Here is a 17,203-nt window from a genome sequence, read left to right as displayed (position 1 = left end):
ACAGCCACTTGGCTCATTCAACAGGTTTTTGGAAGCAAGGTGGTATTTAAAGCAAAAATCTGTCTCCAGATGTTTGTCACTTGTTCCCTCACTTGAACCTCAACTCCCTTGGTGGATAGTTTGACTTGTTTTACAGAGAGAAAACAAAACATCAATTTTTTTTTGTTCTTTGCTGTGTGGTCAGAGTAATGTCAGTACATATCCTCTTTCTGCTGGGTGGGTTATGGTATTTGGATTTCCTAAAAAAGTGATGGAAAGTACTCTACCATTTTCTTGTCTGTGGTGGAAAAAACAACAGGTGTGTGTGTGTGTGTGTGTTGTGTCTGTTTTAATGTGTGTTTGAGAGTAAAACTGTGTTGTTGCCGTAATCCTCAGTGGACAGATATAGCAGTGGTCTCAAGCATGTGTTTCTACATCGGTATGTCTCCCCATGGTTAGAAATGTTACAGTCATAGAACATAGAAGAGACTTATTTGGAAATGAGCCCAGCTCTCCAGGAATTTCACCCAGCAGTGTGTTACATGTAAACACACACTAAGTGGCCACTTGATTAAGTACAACTAGATAAAACACATTTCTAATACAGCATATACAGTGAGTGCTCCTTTGTGAAGGTGATAATGTGCAGGTTTTGTTAAAAAGGTTTCATAGAGAGGTTGATTCAGCTGTGAGATCATTTTAGAGGATGTAGTTTGTGCTGCTGTTGAACTGTTCTGTGTATAATAATACTTAATACCTTATCATAGGTATACTAGTGACAGTGAGTGTCAGCCAGCTGATTAAAAGAAACAAAAATCCAGGATGTCAGATTTGTAATTATGGTGTCAACTGTTGGCCAATGTCGGGCCATCAGTCAATGTCTGTTGCTCTAGATTTTGCAGTGTGTCCCACTCTGCTGGCACTCGTTGAATCCCCGTCGGCAACATTTGAGCCAGCTGTACTGGCTTCCTGAAGCGGCCTGCATCAGGTTCAAAGCCCTGACCGTTGCCTACAAAGTGGTCAACTCAACTGCACTGCTCTACTTGAACTCTGTTAGTGAACGACGTACTGTGGTTCTCTCACCTCACCTGAAAAGATCCCATGCTAAACTGTTCAACTCAGTGGTCTCACAATGGTGGAACAACCTGCCCAGTTCGGCACGCTCAGCAGCCTCACTCTCAATTTTCTAAAACTTGCTGAAAACTGCACTCTTCCCAACCTTTCTCTCCACTTAAAACCTTTATTTAAAAAACAAAAAAAATGCACTTATACCCCATGAAACTGAAACAGCTCTTCCTAGAGCACTTTACTTTGAAGTGCTTTTCCTTGGCTCAGATGTTGTCTCGCTTTGTACCTGACTTGTAAGTTGCTTTGGATGAAAGCATCTGCCAAATAAAATGTAAATGTAAATTTAAATGATTATTTATACTACAGCTCTATTTATACTTGTCTTTCCAATATCAGTTGTAGTACTGGCCTCAAATTCTACAGTATCAGCCACACTACGTCCCTGTTTTCTTGAATGAAAGGGGCTTGTAAGACAAACCCTTCCCCAGTGTGTGCTGACGTTTCTGACATAACACTGTTGCCATGTACAGAGACCAGCAATTAATGAAATGAGACCTGTTGATCTGAGACTGGCACTTACAATGTTGTTTCATCATTCAAGAAAGTCTGCTGACATGGTATGAAAGGATCCAGGTTTGTTAAGTTTGTTAAAGAGGTCAGCATAGAGGTATGCAGGTGTTTTAGCAGCATTAAGCTTTTTATTGTGGAGTTGTGTTTGGACTAGTTTGCACACAGAATTCATGGGAATGGAAGAGGCACAGATGGAATTACAGTATTTCTTTTCATGATGACTTTTTCTTCAGTGCAGTTTCTTTGAGAAAAAGTTTGACCCTGGGCCTTTGAAGGAACTTGTCGTTTATAGATTTAGAAGTGTATTTGTGCTTTGAAATTTCCACACTATGGGGAGACCTTACTGTGCCAGGATCATGTGCCTCCCATTATAATATTTCTCTGCTGGAAGAGACCTGACATAGATAGCCATCTAAACACACACAGTCCACCGCCTGCTCGGTGTTTGAAGTGTTGGGAAAGTTTGAGAAAAACACCTTTTCATCTCAGTATTAAAGTCAAGAACACATCTGCATAGGTTTTCGAATAACAGTGCATTTGTGTGCGGGTGTGGTGTTTGTAAATGTGAGAGTGACACAGACGATGAAGAAAAGCGAGTTGGACACAGATATTCCGCTAAGGGGTTAATGCAATGAGTGGGCAGCGGGCCCAGCCCTCTGTAGAATAACATTATCTAACCCAAAACAACAGGAGAGCAGGGAGCTGGCCCACACAACCGAGCCCAGCTGTGCAGCCAGGGACGGCAGCCAAACCAAGGCTGGTTGAGGCCAGAGAGCAGCGCTGACTCTCAGCCACTCCAGCAGAAGTCTGCTGACAGTGAACTGTTAGGCTGGACCACAGAGAGTTGTATAAAATCTACAGTGAAGAAGCAAAACACCATATTTTGCATATTTTGTGTGTTATGGTTCACATAGAGAGGTTTTCTGCTTTCCTGTTTCTCCACATTCTTAAAATTGACGGGGTTGTGTCAAAATTGTGTTTTGGAAATTGTGGTAATGTTGGTAATTAAAGGTTTTGACAGATTGCTTGTGATTTTAGGCAGACCTTAAACTATTATTTGTTTAATCAATACAAAATGAATCAATTATATTTAAAAACATGCTAATGATTTCAGTAAAGCTGAAACAGAATAGGAAATTACCTGTATTGGCAGTTTACTTTAGTGCTAGGTTACATAACTCTGTATTGATTGGTGTTAATGTGGCAAACTCCACCATCTGCTGGAGTTTCTGTGATTATGTAGATAACCCTTTAGGCCAAGATTTGTTCCAAGCCCACATCTGCCCACTGTAGTGTAAAATGTTGTAGTAGGTGGAGTATTAATTATTTTGCCCACTAGCAAAGTGTTTGTCGGACCATCCAAGAGTAGCTGTGGTTGTTTAGCACGTATTCTGTGCTTTGGAACAGTCAAAATCATTTTGAAGCTGGCTGATGTTTTTCATTAATCCATGCAGTAGTTTATTTGGGAGCATTAAAAATATCCACAGCTTTAGATTTTCACATTTAATCCTGTTCATCCAGCTGCAGGGCATGGAAACTTCCTGAATCCAATTTGTGCTGCGGAGTTGGAGCTCAGTGATACTGGCTTGGGATTGGGAATTTGTGTTGTGTACACACATGCGCATACACACAGGTGGAGTAAGAGGAGTATTTATTGACATCTGCACCTCTAGCATGGGTCAGTCGTTTCAAAAATCCTGTCAGTACATGTAAATGCTACAGCCTGCTCTGTGTGGTCCTGTAACAGAGCCACATTTTTACACTTATGCTACTTAAGTCTAGATTTTGTCATGTGATCATCCTTCAGGTCCAGTAAAATCATAACTCCCCTGGAAATATATTGCTGCCAATCTTAAGACTGTTCCTCAGCAAGACAGAAGAGATGACTTGTGAAGTGCTTTACTGCCTTCTACTGGTCCTAAAGAAAAACTACATCTGTTGTCAACATCTCAGCCATCTTTAAAACTTCCTTTGTCAGTGTGGCTGTTATCATACATACAATCTGTAAAAGAAAAAATGCAGTGGCATGTTCAATCACAAGAGGGAGGTAGCAGAGTGCTTTAGTAAAAGCACTGAACATGAATCATCATCAGAAACTGAAAAAGGACTTCTAGGGTAAAGTTTATGTCACAGCACCCCATAGTGAAAATGGTGGCATGTGTCCTGCAAACAGAAACTACTAATTGGGATTTCTGATTATTCAAAGAACCTCCTCACGTTTAAAGTTACTCCTCAGCAACACAACCCACATCTGCTCAGGTCCAGCTGTTCAGTACCGTACAGAACACCGATTGAGCAGCTCCAGGTCACAAATGCATGTGTATGTGTTGTTGTGTGAACATAAAGCAGGGCATTCATGAAAAGAGCGTGCGTATTAAGTCAGCGCTGCCTGAGGAAAGAACAGTTGGATGTTCTGATGATGCGCTTGCTAAAAGCATGTGGGCTCTTAAAGGCAGCCAGGGCCAACTGAGGTTATGGCTTATGGCTCGAGGAAAGACGATTTAGCTTCTTTAATCAGAGTCAAAATCCCAATCAGTCATCCTTTTTGAATACAGAAACACACAGCAACAAAATACGGCACCTTTTTTTGTAAACACATACAGTATCATACAAAAATGGTAAAAATGATATTAGTGAATTTACATACTGCCTTAATTAGCTAGGTTTCTGAGCTCCTCGTTAAAACAGGGATTACTATCTCATCTGTGACAAACTCCCCTACGGTGCTTTCGGCAGCAGAGTAGAATTCGTGGATGGATGTTTCAAGGGGACAGATATGTGATGTAATATGATGAGAAGAACACTGATGCAGCTAATTTAGCTTAGTTTTCTTTGAGAGCATTTAAAGATCAAATTGCAGAAAAAACATTAAAACTCTGTGTCCTTTTCCATTTGTACAAGCTGGTAACCAAAGAACCATTATAAAGGAATGCGATGTGAAAATAAATGTTAATACTTTAAATGTGAATAACATTAATTTGAATGTAATAACTTGAATAGTGAATTGATTCATTGATAATCAGCAAACCATAGACATAGGGTAGTTTCCCCATAAGCCACATCCCAGTCTGAGAACTGTACAAACTCAAACAGCCTAAAAACACAGTACTATATGTTGGAGTCTGGGTTTTCCGTCATAACTTGTAAATCACAGATGTTTGATTCACATCAGATTTATTGGTTTTTGATAAAGGTTTTTATAGGTGTTTTTTTTTTTTTAATTTTACTTTTATATCTTCTTCTGTACTTGTGGTGTTTGTAAATCCTCCCTTCACCAAGACCAAGTTGGTTTTAACTGTTTTAGAGAAACAGCTGTGTGGTCATTTTACAAGATATATTTTGTGTTTTTTATTTTATTTTATTGCATTATACTGACAGGTGTTTCTGTTATTTTGTCCACTTCATTTATATCCACCTCTCTAAGTAGTGAGTAGAGTTGCTGCAGCTGAATTCTCGGTTCTAGTGCAACATGGCCTACTTCTGACTCCACTGCTGCTCTTCCTCACTTTGAAACCAATCGCCTTGGTGCGTGTGCTCTCTCTCGTTGCCAGGGAGACAGCGAAACCGTTTGGAGCCAATGGACACCATTTTCGTCAAGCAAGTGAAGGAAGGAGGCCCCGCCCACGGAGCTGGACTCTGCACAGGTACACACGAACAAGCACACACACACATATAACACGCATACAGAGTCTCTGAGGAAGTTTTGTCATAACCAGCAGATATTATGATTAACTCTGCCTGCCTTGCATCTGACCTCAAAGCACTGATTGATGCCAAGATTTCTTCACGTGTGTAATTCCACTTCCTTGTCACCTGCCAGGTAAAACAGATAAGAGTTACAAAATAACAGATGGCCCCTTTGTGGGAGGTTGAATAAAGTGTAGTATAGACACTGTTATTCCAGCCTTTCTCAATGTCGACCTCTTTGTTTCTGCTAATACTAATCTGTGAATCATTTACACTATGATACTAAGGGATAAAAACACCCCAACAACCTCCCTTCTGTTGAAAAAATGAATCACCTTCTTAATCTTAATTTTCCTGGAACAGAGGTGACAGCTAAAGCTTTGTGCTATGTCCTGTCACCATTATTGCCAGGTTAGCACTCTGTATTACAGGAAATGTTAAGTGGCCTAGACAGGCCCTCGAAGTGGTCTGCTTTTATCTATTCATCCTCTTCTCCTCCTCCCAGGACGGGGGAGTGAACTGTTTTCCCACAATTATCTAGTTTCTCTCCTAAACTCACATCGTCTCTCTCTTCCTGTAAGATGGCCATCTTTAGAAAAGTCGAATGGACTTGGCTCCTAACGTTCGGGTCCTTTAAATAAACAAGTATCAGGACTGCTTTGATCTAAACACAGATGTGTGTTTGTGATGGATGGAGTTACTCCGGAGTGGTTTCTTCTGTCAGTAATCGTATTGACTGGATTATTTTTCTGAACAACTCGGTTCACAGAGCCACTACTGCAGCATGTATTTGTTTGCTGTTAGTGGGAAACAGCAGGCTTATAATTTATTATTTAATTCTGTCCAGGGGATCGGATAGTGAAGGTGAATGGGGAGAGCATCATTGGGAAGACCTACTCGCAAGTCATAGCCTTGATCCAGAACAGGTAAGGTCGCAATCAATGTACGTTTTAATTGAGGCTGGATCACCAAAATCAGGTTTACTCCATATTACAGATCGACATAATCTGATTAATGAAAATTGTCTTAGAAATTTGCACCAGCAAAATACAATATGATCTAACATGGTATCACCATCATCCATCTTAAGGCCAGAAAGAAAACCTTGTGTAAGGTATTAATATTTCACAACTAACCAGTTATTTTGAAGTCGTTAATGTTTGTGTGCATAAAGTGTTAGAAAATTGGGAGAAGTTCCCAACATAATTTAGGTACAGATTGATTGTTTTAACTTAACCAACAGTCAAAAAAATCCCCAAATCAGTTAAATCACTTAAATTACTAATCATTTACCAGATTTGCTGTCAGACAGCCATTTAATTTGTAGTGTTGTAAGGGTTCTGGATGCCATGGAAAGTAAATTGTGCCAATTATATACAGGGGTCAAAAAGTCATTTTAGCCTCGGACCCCCTCTTGGAGGTTAATCCTGCCATTGTTTTGATGAAATATGCACAAAATGAAAGAGCTGATTTACCTTATGGTACCGAAAATCTGACCTCTTCACTGCCAACAAACACTTTGCTGCATGAGACAGTCATTGGGAAACTTTGTAGGAAAAAAAAAAAAAAGTTTTCCAGTTCATTCAGCTTTCCACAGAGAACTGTTTCCTTATCACTGACAGGCACACATGTAACGTTCATTCACACCCCATTAAACTGTAGCTATTGAAGGCTCTATTTTACAAGCAGAGCATGTTTGTCTTGAAAAGTGTTGTTGCTTTCCATAATTTGATCCAAGTGTTGTAACAGTTTCTCTCTTTGACTCGGCCTCTCACTTTCACTCTCACTCTCGTTCTCTCTCATCCTCCAAACCCTTGCATCCATCAGTGATGCCTCACTGGAACTCTGTGTGATGCCAAAGGATGAAGACATTCTGCAGCTGGTAAGCACTCATTAATTCAGTAAATATCACAAGTACTCTAAGTCAACAATAAACATGTAAAGACACTTTTTGCAGTTTTAATGCTGGTGCAATGTCCTTTTTTAGATTAGGTGATTTATCCAGGTTGGTCCTTTTCAAGCTGGGCATTTGCTGCATACAGGCTCTGTTCACCTACAAAGACTTCAGCATATGACTTTCGCTAAAACCACAAGTTGTCACTCTTATACTTCTATTTCTGTAGTAGACACAGCGTGTTTATGATCAGTTTTCATAAAGTTTGAATGGAGCCATGATATGTGTCTATAATCTAAGTCTAAAAGACATGCCAGAGACATGCTGAATGCAGTGACATTGATATTAACCACTTTATCTTACTCTGTAAGAGAAAAGGAAGAAATCTAATTTTCAGAATAAGCAACTACTGTTTTTAGCTCAGCCCTGCTCTGAAGTGATGCCCATCGTCTGACTTGCTAACGACGCTAAAGATGGAGAGAAGTCATATATACCTTTGCAGTTTAGCTTCTAATGGATGCAAGCTTGTGAGTCATAAACATTTCATTGGAGTTTGACTACCAGGCATGACTGTGGGAACCTTTGAGTGATTATTTAGTCACAAACACACAATCAAAAGCGGTTACTATTTGGCCTCATGGTCACAGGATTAATCCGTGCAGTAACATTATTGATCTGGAGCATTCTTGTTTTTGTGTAGTGAGGAAACAGACTGACTCTTTCTAACCACTCGCTCATTCTGCTGCTCTGTTTCTAAACATCTTCATAAAAGTTGTTATTGATTGCCTCCTGTGGGCTACTTTCCAATACCGTGAACCTAAATGTGCAGTTAAAAGCAGTTAATAACAGGAGGCACAGACCCAAACTTCATGCTACAACTGCACACCCCCCTTTCCCATCGCGCTGATGAGCTCACTGATGCAAACCTTCAGCCCACGCCATCAGTCAGGGTCTAAAGCCAGGCAGACGATAAAACAGCACCAGGCTACGTCGAACCAGTCGCCACTTGTTATTCACCTCTGTTTGGGAAATTTTTTTTTTTGTTATGTTTGAGCTGAGAATTGAGTCAGATACCACTGTGTTGCTAAATTCCACACATAGCACATTAGCTCGACTGCAGCTCACCAAAACCCACAAAAACTTGCTTTTGGCATTTTGGAATGAGTCTGAGCTCTCACAAGGCTGGGAGATTCAAACGGAGCACTCTGCCAGCAAACATGAGTCAAAATTTAATTCAGGGTTTAATGTGCCAGCATGGAATTTGTTTTTCATTCATAGTTGTTTAGGATCTGACTTTCATTAAATAGAATAATAATAATAATGATAAAGATAAAAGTGAGTTTTACCTTATATTAAATCTCATTCTCTTACATCCCAGAATTTCACTTATTACATTAGATACTAGACGTGTAGGTGAATCACAATGAACTCATACTTGTAAACTGTCGGAACACCTACTTAATCCATCAATAAAAGCCTTTGACTGCTCTGTGTGACCTTTTTATCCTGTCGATACTGGATTACAGAGCACTTTTGTACTGTTTCAGTCACTGTACTGAAAATTCTTCACTGAGGTTAAATCAAATTATTACCGTAATAATAATATTACTACTAATGAGATTCGTCAGATGAATGGAGGCCCACATTGGCATATGAACAAACCTAAGTGTCAGTAAATGTCTGTTTTTAAAATGTGTTCCTGTTTTGGTGTTTTGGGAGACATTGAGCCCACTCACTACCACAGGGAGTGCAGCTGCAGTCAGCTGACTCCTCACAGTAGACTGTTTACAGACGTGGTTGAGGGAGGAAACTAGTGCAGATCAGGCAAGCATGTGGTTATGCTCATCCAAAAGTGAACATATGATAGAGCAGCATCTAACAGATGACCAGGAGGCTGTCAGAGAGGCGAGAAGAAGCAAGTGTAGAGTATTTGTAGCACTAGTGCCACTGAAATCCTTGAGAAACCAGAAAGTGGGAGGTGAGGAAACCGCAGTGAGCAGGTGAGAGTGACAAAGCATAGGGAGGAAAGAAATGCTGAGTATGTTGAGAGAGCGAGAAAGAGAGTAGAATACATTTGTGTTACAATACATTTGTGCATACAATGTGTTCTGACAGCAGCTGTGCTGTGGGTAGAGGAAGCAGTGGGCTAAGAAGAGGAAATAATGGGAATGAACTGCAACTCAACTACATCACAGACGCCAACACTGCAGACATTCTTCTCTGTTTTTCTTCTTATTCTTCCACTTTGACTCTGACTATGATGCTTCTACTCAGCGTTCCCACAGTAGGATACACTTTTAGCCTGTGCTGTTGCCTTCCTTACCTCCATCGCTGATCTTATGTCTTCATGCTCACCTGTTTACTTCTCTTTATTCCTTTTTCCTCTTTGCTTGCCTTGTCTAACCGTGGGCTGCAGTTTTCCAGGGACATCACTGCTCTGGTAAGAGGGGAACTACACTAACTACTCACTTTCCTTTATGTTCTCTTTCCAGATTAGTCAATGTTTGTTGTACTATGTTGAAGCTTGTACTTGCACATGCTGAAGTTGGTAACCCCCTAAAACCCCAAATATACTTCCCCTCATTTGCATTGTACATGATGTGGATTGTTATGTGCAGGTTATTATTAGTTTTTGTTTGTTGAATAGCAGGTTGAGACAAAGATGTATGTACTGGTTAAAAGAAACGCATTGAAATCAGCTGACCTCAAACTTGCGCTGTACTTTCTATTTGTGCTATTTGGTTTCTAGCAAACTGCAAAGCGTGTATGAACTCAGAGGGAGGCACCAAACAGCAGACTCGCTGCTGCTGTAGCTTTTAGTGTAATTGTAACCTGACACCTCAGGTAGAGTGGCATTGATTAAAGTCCAACACCACACTCTCCCTTTTATTTTCTCAAGAGCCCTGAAAGGATGAGGAAGTCTAGCATGTTCAATATACATCCAGGATTTTTCGAAGCTATCGGTGGTGATAAATTCACTGGAGACTGAGGAGTTTAAATTTTTTTCTCCAAGTTTTAAGTAAGGGAAGTACCTTAGTTGCTACAGTGACAGTAAGGCTGTGGAGCAATGCTGACAGAAGTAGCATTAGCTGGCAACGGCAGGCAGAGGAGACCCCCATTCACTCTCTCCTCATGCCTCAGAGCGCACTCTCCGGTACCAAAGGTGGGTAAGCCCCTGCCAGACTAATGCTCACTTCTGGCTTTGTGTGTTTATTAGACTTTCCCGCTTCCACTTTCTACTTATTTGCATTCTGATTGTCCCTTTTTCCTGATCTGTTGCTTTTTTATGGCAGTAATTTGTATCTTAGCATTTTGTAAAGTTTGTTTGCCATCTCCTAGGAAAAGTTAAAGAAGCTGTTAATGATAGTTATATTAGGTTTGGTAATGGAGGGCAGTTACTTTAGCATTGTTGTTTTATTGCTTTAGACAGACTGAAGTCTGTCAGTCTGTCCATGTTGCAGTTTGAAACTTTTAGGAATAAAAGATTCAAACTGTAAGGGTAGAGGAATGTGTAGTCTTTGGTGATACGTAGAAGTAGATTAATAGAAGACGATGTCTTAAAGTTCAGGAAATTGAGGAAATTAAGTGACAGAGCTAGACCTAAATATAATAGTCTTTGGTTATTTTTAGAGATTTATAGATTTTTTTTATTGCAGAAGTTCAATAGTTTCACCACCAGTTTACAGCTCTCACTGTTCTAAGGTATCTCTCAATTGGTTGGGTGTGATGTTCTTCTGGGATTTAATATGATCTATTTTAGTGCTCAGTTCTCTCTGTGACATATTGTCCTATAATCTCTTGCAGGCATATTCCCAGGATGCATACCTCAAAGGAAATGAGGCATACAGCGGAAATGCCCAGAACATCCCAGAGCCCCCTCCCATATGCTACCCTCGGATAGAAGTTAAGGCTGTGGGCATGGCCCAGTCAGACACGGCCACGGTCGGAGAGAACCCCAAAGGGCCAGCTCAGGGATCAGGAAGACGAGGGGGGACGACTGAAAACAGTTACCGAGTGGAAATCCCTGTTCCACCGTCTCCTGCAAACCAGCAGAAGTCTCAGACAGTGGTGTGTGTCTGTAATGAGAATGTGAGGACTGTGGCCCTGCCTTCTGATCCAGTTGACAGTGGGTCTCGGGGGGGTCGGGGTGGACCCAGCCACAGAACAGAAGAGAACCGGTATGGTCCTTCAGCAGATTCCAGCTCTGCTAAACCCAGACCACTTATTCCCTCAGTACCTGGAGGTGCGCAGTTAAAGTATTCGAATTCCCGTCCCACTGAAACCCCACTCTACTCTCCTTCAACTTCTAGACCTGGTGCAATCTATCCTGATACCTTATCCCCACTTGTGCGGGCCCCTGTCACTGTTGCCTCACCAGACACATTCTCTGCTGCCATCTCACCCAGCTCCAACCACTGTTCACCATCTTCCAAAGCCCCTTCCACCTCCCCACACCAGAACATTGACTGGAGAAACTATACCACCTACAAGGACTATATTGATGCAAAGAGGCTGCACACATATGGCTGCCGCACCATACAAGAGCGCTTGGACAGTTTGCGTGCAGCTGCTAATTCTAATTCTGCCTACACCCAACAATGTACACTGACTTCTCCTAACACCAACCAAAGAGGGGCACTTGCCTCCCAGGTCAGACGGAGAAGCACATCCAATGACCGAGGGGTTGATGGAGGTATTCAGGGTACTGCAGTGACAACTCCATTGCGTAGCGCCTCCCAGGAGAGGCTTGGATGTGGTGCAGAGAGGACGATACCAACCAGGAAGTGGCCTCGGAGTGTTTCCCAAGATGCACTTCCTTTGTCCTCCCCCTTAGGGGTCCCCAAACCAAGGGCACGATCTTGTGACTACCTGGGCCAGCAGGTTGGAGAGTCAAGTGGGGTTTTCTACGGAGATAAGGCAGGGTTGGATGATAGGCTGCTGCTGTGTCAGGGAGAGGAAGCTAGAGCTAGCAGGCAGGGAGCAGGCCTCAGAGCATTACCTCATCTAAACAGGAGTCTCACTAGGCAGGAAGATGAAGGGCAAGGAAGTGGATTATCAAATTCCTCTTTAGCTGTTTCTGTGTTTAGTAGAGGTACAACAGATTCTGTACTACCATCAAGGACAGATGGTCTCATAATGAGACCCTCACGTCTTCCTGTCAAAAACTCCATTTCAGACCCTTCACCTGTCTTGTCCTCCACTAAAGACCAAAGACCTGCCCTCATGGGCAACCATCTTGGCTACCCCTCTCCCCTGCACCTGCAGCTCAGGGGCAGGGCGGACAGTCTAAAAATGGAGAGCAGTTCAGAGGCTGGGTTACCAGCCAGGTCATCTTCGTGCTCTGGTACCTCCTCTAAACTTCCCATGCAGAGAGAACTACTAAGCAGAACTGTCCCTGCTTCATCTGGTTCCTCCACCACTAATGGAGCTGTGACCCAAAAGACAAAGGTCAAAGAAACCTCCACTTCCGCCAGTGCCACTGTACGGACCAATGGCAGTTTTATAGAGGGTGTAGAAGGACCAGATGCAACAGTTGTGGTTCTAAGAAGGGACAAATACTCTGCACCCCCTCACATTCGGCCCCCATCTTATGTACTGGCTGTTAATGACAACAAGGGAGTAGTCACTCATAAGTCACCACCACTTGTGAAGGCAGGCTCTGCAGATGGAGCAATGTGCTGGATGTCCAGTGATAGCTGCAGGGAGATGCATCTAAGGAGACTGGGAGACACATGGCAAAGGTCTGACTCCAATAACCTGGACGATTCTCTGGATTCAATCCCCTTCATTGGTAAGTCTGCATTAATCTGTTTTTCAAGTTAGTTAGTTAGTTATGTTGAGCTTTGAACTTTGATACTCTTTTTTTGTGAAGAGACTAAATATAGTAACTTGCCCACCCAGATTCGTAATCTTGTTTAGCTATATTAATTTTAATACTTCCTGATCTGATTGAGAATGAGGAAATGTATATGTACAGAAGCAAATTTTGGATTGCATTTCATTTAGGGAATGTCCTTATCAGATACTTATGCAAATACAATAACAATGTACTGTTAAGAGTTTCTGTAGAAAAACATTCTGTACTGTACAAATGGGTGACAGAGGAATAATCTGAATAAATTAGTGGAAAAACATAAATGCAGATGCTTCCACACAGGTGCTGGTATGTTTTGGGTCTACTTGTACTCTCAAATAAATCGATTTCACCTTCCAATGATGAAACTGTTCTATCCTGATGGAAATGGACAATCCCAGGATGACAGTGCCCCCAATCCCTAATGTGAATCATATGCTAAGGCCTATGCAGTCATCAGATGTCAACCCAGCTGTCCTGCTGGGAGACATGTTATAGATCGCCCTCCACCACTATCATACAAAACACCAAACAACTTACTTCATGTTGGTTCTTACTTTCATTTGTCACCTATGTGTATGTTCCTCAAAGTAAAATACTGAAAAGTATGTATATATAGAAACACAGGTATCATAGTACTAGGATTAAAAAATTAAAATATATCCAGTTGTATGTATATATTATATTTGTACTGAATATGGCAAGTGGGCATCGATTTAAACAACTTAAGATTTTAGCGACACTGGAATCCAGAAACAAATTACAAAAAACAACCCCAAGTTACCTTTGCTGGAGGCGCTGGTGCATTAAAGTTCAACTGCCAAAACACTTGAAAATCAAGCGTAAGCCTGTCGATTGTTGTCTTACTTATCGTAAGACAAGGAAATGTATCCAAATGTTATTATGGATATGCTGTGTATCATCAGAAATAATGATAGGGAAATTCCCGAGGATTGTTGTTTCTGTATTAATAGTGCTTGAATGAAAAACAAGGCTCATGTTATTTTTGTGTTTACTGTGAATGATGCTGGTGTCATCAAAGATATAGTTCGTTACACAAGTGACAGCCAGAACATGTGAGTGTAGCTTTGTAGAAATTAGGTCTTTGTGACATTTTATTTACCACAATATGACATTGTGTCAGGGGTTTGACACTGTACTGCGGGCAGCCATGACTTATTCAAACCAACCATTGGACCCGCAGAAACATACACATACACATACACAACACACACACACTGAGCTGCTCTCCAACTTAATACAACCCCCACTGACTGTCTAAAATATCTCATATTTCATCCAGTGTTGTGCAGCAACAGCATCATCCTAATGGACTGTGACATAACAGACAAACAAGAGAATTCCTGCAGCAATCTGCTTCAATTGGATATCAAAGTACAGGTCCAAACAATCAGAAGAACAACTGTGGCACATTATGCATGTGCCAAATGCATGTGGACATGCTAGGAGCACAGCACAAGTACTACTAAAGCAGATGCAATATGTCTCGTCCTGTCGTGTTTATGCTGAGGAGAAATCCTATCTGGGTATTTACTTGTTGTGTTGTTTCAAATGAGCTCGTTAAGTATTATTTGAAGTGGCTTCTCCCATGTGTCTTCACTTCTCTGCAAATTTATTGGCAGATATAACGTAACAAGCTTGAACTTGACCTTGCATCCACAGTGGTGCCTTCATTGTGACTCATTACCAGTCAATGTGGGCAGCTTTTGTGTTTGTTAGTGTCCCAGAACCTTACAGAGGTTAATCACATCCTATTCTACTACCATTTCCCTGACTTGTATACACAAACACTCCTTAGTATCACGTTTTACTTCATGTAGATTCACATATAGATCTAGCTTAGATTAGCCCTTCTCAGTGTTCTTGAACACCACTTTGTTTTCTCCTAAATGTTAATGAGTAGTATTAACAGAATTGCTCCTATTTGTATTGATTCAAGTGTGACGGTGTAGTTGTTATATTAAAGCAGACCCTAGAGGATGGTTTGACATTTTGGTAAAATACACATTTGCTTTCTTGCAGTGCCTTAATTGAGATAAATAATATCACTCTCATATTGTAGCTAGACCAGAAGCAGCTAGTTTGGTTCTGTTAAAAAAAAAAAACAAGGAACAAAAAAAGAAGTATAAAGAGTAAGCATCTATATATATATATATATATAATTTGTGTAACTACTCCTTTAAAGATTTGCGCATTTTCCATTCTATAAAGCTAAACCACTCCCAATGAATAAAACTGGCATCCTCTGACAAGTTGTAAGTTGTAAATAAACGTAACTGTAGCTTGTACGTGTCAGACTTCACTGGTTGCCGTCGTCTTCCCAGAAAGAGCATTAGGGGGTATACAAACAAGCGATTAGATGAAATGGGCATCTCTTGCCTGACTTGGCAGAAATTAGGTTTGTGGTGTCATGGGAAATGTCTTTGGGGTTTGAGAGAAGAGAGATTTCACAGCAGTAAACTGTACACAACTAAAAAGCAGATCAGATGATTCATATTAAACTGTGGCACTGAAAGATAAATATTAGCATCAGTGAGAGGCATCTGCAAGAATTTAATTGTTTGCTTTAGTTTTTTTTTTGTCTTGCTATTTTTATTTTGTAATGAAGGTACAGTAAGATTACTTTAACTGTAAGGTGTAATGGTGACCACAGCATTTCCTGATGTGAATTAATTGTATATATTTATATTTCATATTTATTGTATTATACTATAATCCAGTGTTTTTAAATACGATGTTGCCACTGGTATATTTGGCCTCACCTACTTGCTGCATCGCCACGGTTGCAGATGTGATTAATTTCTGGAAGTATGTGTTCATCATACGGGTCACTGAATTTGTTTTTAGGGCTTGTCGTCCTGCTGATAATGCATATCAGATGTTATGATACAGTGCCGTCTGTATTGATGTAATGTTACCTCACTACCTTGCCTGTGGGCATTTAAAAGCTTATCAGCACCAGTGAAACACCTATCTACTGGCTGACTGTCTCTGTCTGCATCACTCTGCTGTAGCTCCATGTGTGCTTATCACATTGTTTTATAGCTGTCTGCTGAAGGGTTTATTTAAGTTGAGATAGCAGACATGAATTTGACATAGTTGTGCAATACGATGTTTCCTGTAGCCGTCTACAGCTGACTCTTTACGAAGCCAAGGTGAATTTAGCTCAATATCTCATCTAAGACAGAGAATGAGGAAGTTATTGTTTTTGTGCCGTCAGATTTTCTGTTCTTTCACAGCTCAAAGCAGTTTGCAAAAATAAAGATTAAGATTAAATACTTGAAATTCTTAGTCAAAAAATGGTCGATTTTCAAAATGCAACCTTCCCTGGAAGATCTTGATAGCTAAATGCCGGTTCAGAATAATGTGTTTAATCAACCTGGAGAGAAAATTGGAACAAAATGTGGCAAATTCCAAAGCTTGACTGTGTTAATGATAATATTTATGATGATAATGTTTTCTTGTCTTGTTGTAAATAAGGGCCTCTGTTTCTGTCCCCAGATGAACCATCTAGTCCCAGCATTGACCAGGACAGCACACACATTCCTGCCTCTGCCGTGATATCTGTAGCGCCTGTCATCACCACTATCCCGCCCAGCCCCACGTCTCCATCACCTCTTATACGACGGCAACTTTCACACGACCAAGGTTTGTTCGTTTCTATCCCCTCCGCCCCCCCGTTCATTTTAATCCTATAGTAACTATTGAATTTGACTTTACAGATTATTAAAATTTCCCAATAATTGTTTGACCCTGTCTTAATAGATTCTCTTCGTCTCACAATTGTTGAGTCTGATTCTGTTACGAAATCCGAGCGGTCCAAGTCCTGTGACGAAGGCCTGGATAACTACAGGGTAGAAAACCGAGGGTAAGTTGACCCCACAGTGGTGTTGTCACACCTTACAATGAAGGACTCATTTGGTGAAATTTAACCAAGCCCATCACTTCAGGCCACTCTCGTAAGTTCAGTCGTTTTTGTTTGTGAAATACCAAAAAAAAAAAAAAAAAAAAAATCATGTAGCTGTAGACTAGACATATGACAAACAAAGGAAATGTGTCACATCTGAAAATTCTGGCGACTGAGAGTGAGTCATGCTCCACTTTATTTTGTCTTTACTGGCGTCATGAAG

The 17,203-nt window shown here is 40.9% G+C and overlaps 1 protein-coding gene and 1 long non-coding RNA gene across 7 annotated transcripts in view; one reads left to right on the top strand and one right to left on the bottom strand.

Annotated features, from left to right (window-relative positions):
* Window positions 1-17,203, top strand: part of LOC113163140 (rho GTPase-activating protein 21) — an 89,448-nt gene that overhangs the window by 61,075 nt on the left and 11,170 nt on the right. For 3 of the 6 annotated variants that reach the window (XM_026361501.2, XM_026361499.2, XM_026361497.2), the window contains 7 exons: window positions 5,169-5,261; window positions 6,152-6,230; window positions 7,132-7,186; window positions 9,615-9,638; window positions 11,003-12,989; window positions 16,575-16,721; window positions 16,839-16,941. In XM_026361501.2, the coding sequence (XP_026217286.1) occupies window positions 5,169-5,261; window positions 6,152-6,230; window positions 7,132-7,186; window positions 9,615-9,638; window positions 11,003-12,989; window positions 16,575-16,721; window positions 16,839-16,941 (2,488 nt within the window). Of the gene's footprint in view, window positions 1-5,168; window positions 5,262-5,471; window positions 6,024-6,151; window positions 6,231-7,131; window positions 7,187-9,614; window positions 9,639-10,003; window positions 10,362-11,002; window positions 12,990-16,574; window positions 16,722-16,838; window positions 16,942-17,203 lie in introns of those variants that run through there. The other 3 variants (XM_026361502.1, XM_026361500.2, XM_026361503.1) reach the window with 3 other exon arrangements.
* On the bottom strand, window positions 5,163-13,952 carry LOC113163143. The gene is made up of 3 exons (XR_003298877.1): window positions 13,837-13,952; window positions 5,372-5,430; window positions 5,163-5,253 (listed from the first exon to the last, which is right to left on the bottom strand). It is a non-coding gene; the product is annotated as an uncharacterized LOC113163143 (long non-coding RNA).

The sequence above is a fragment of the Anabas testudineus genome, chromosome 2, assembly GCF_900324465.2.
Source record: "Anabas testudineus chromosome 2, fAnaTes1.2, whole genome shotgun sequence".
Lineage (NCBI taxonomy): Eukaryota > Metazoa > Chordata > Actinopteri > Anabantiformes > Anabantidae > Anabas > Anabas testudineus.
The sequence above is the reverse complement of the archived record's forward strand: the minus strand, read 5'-3'. Positions and strand labels throughout refer to the sequence as shown.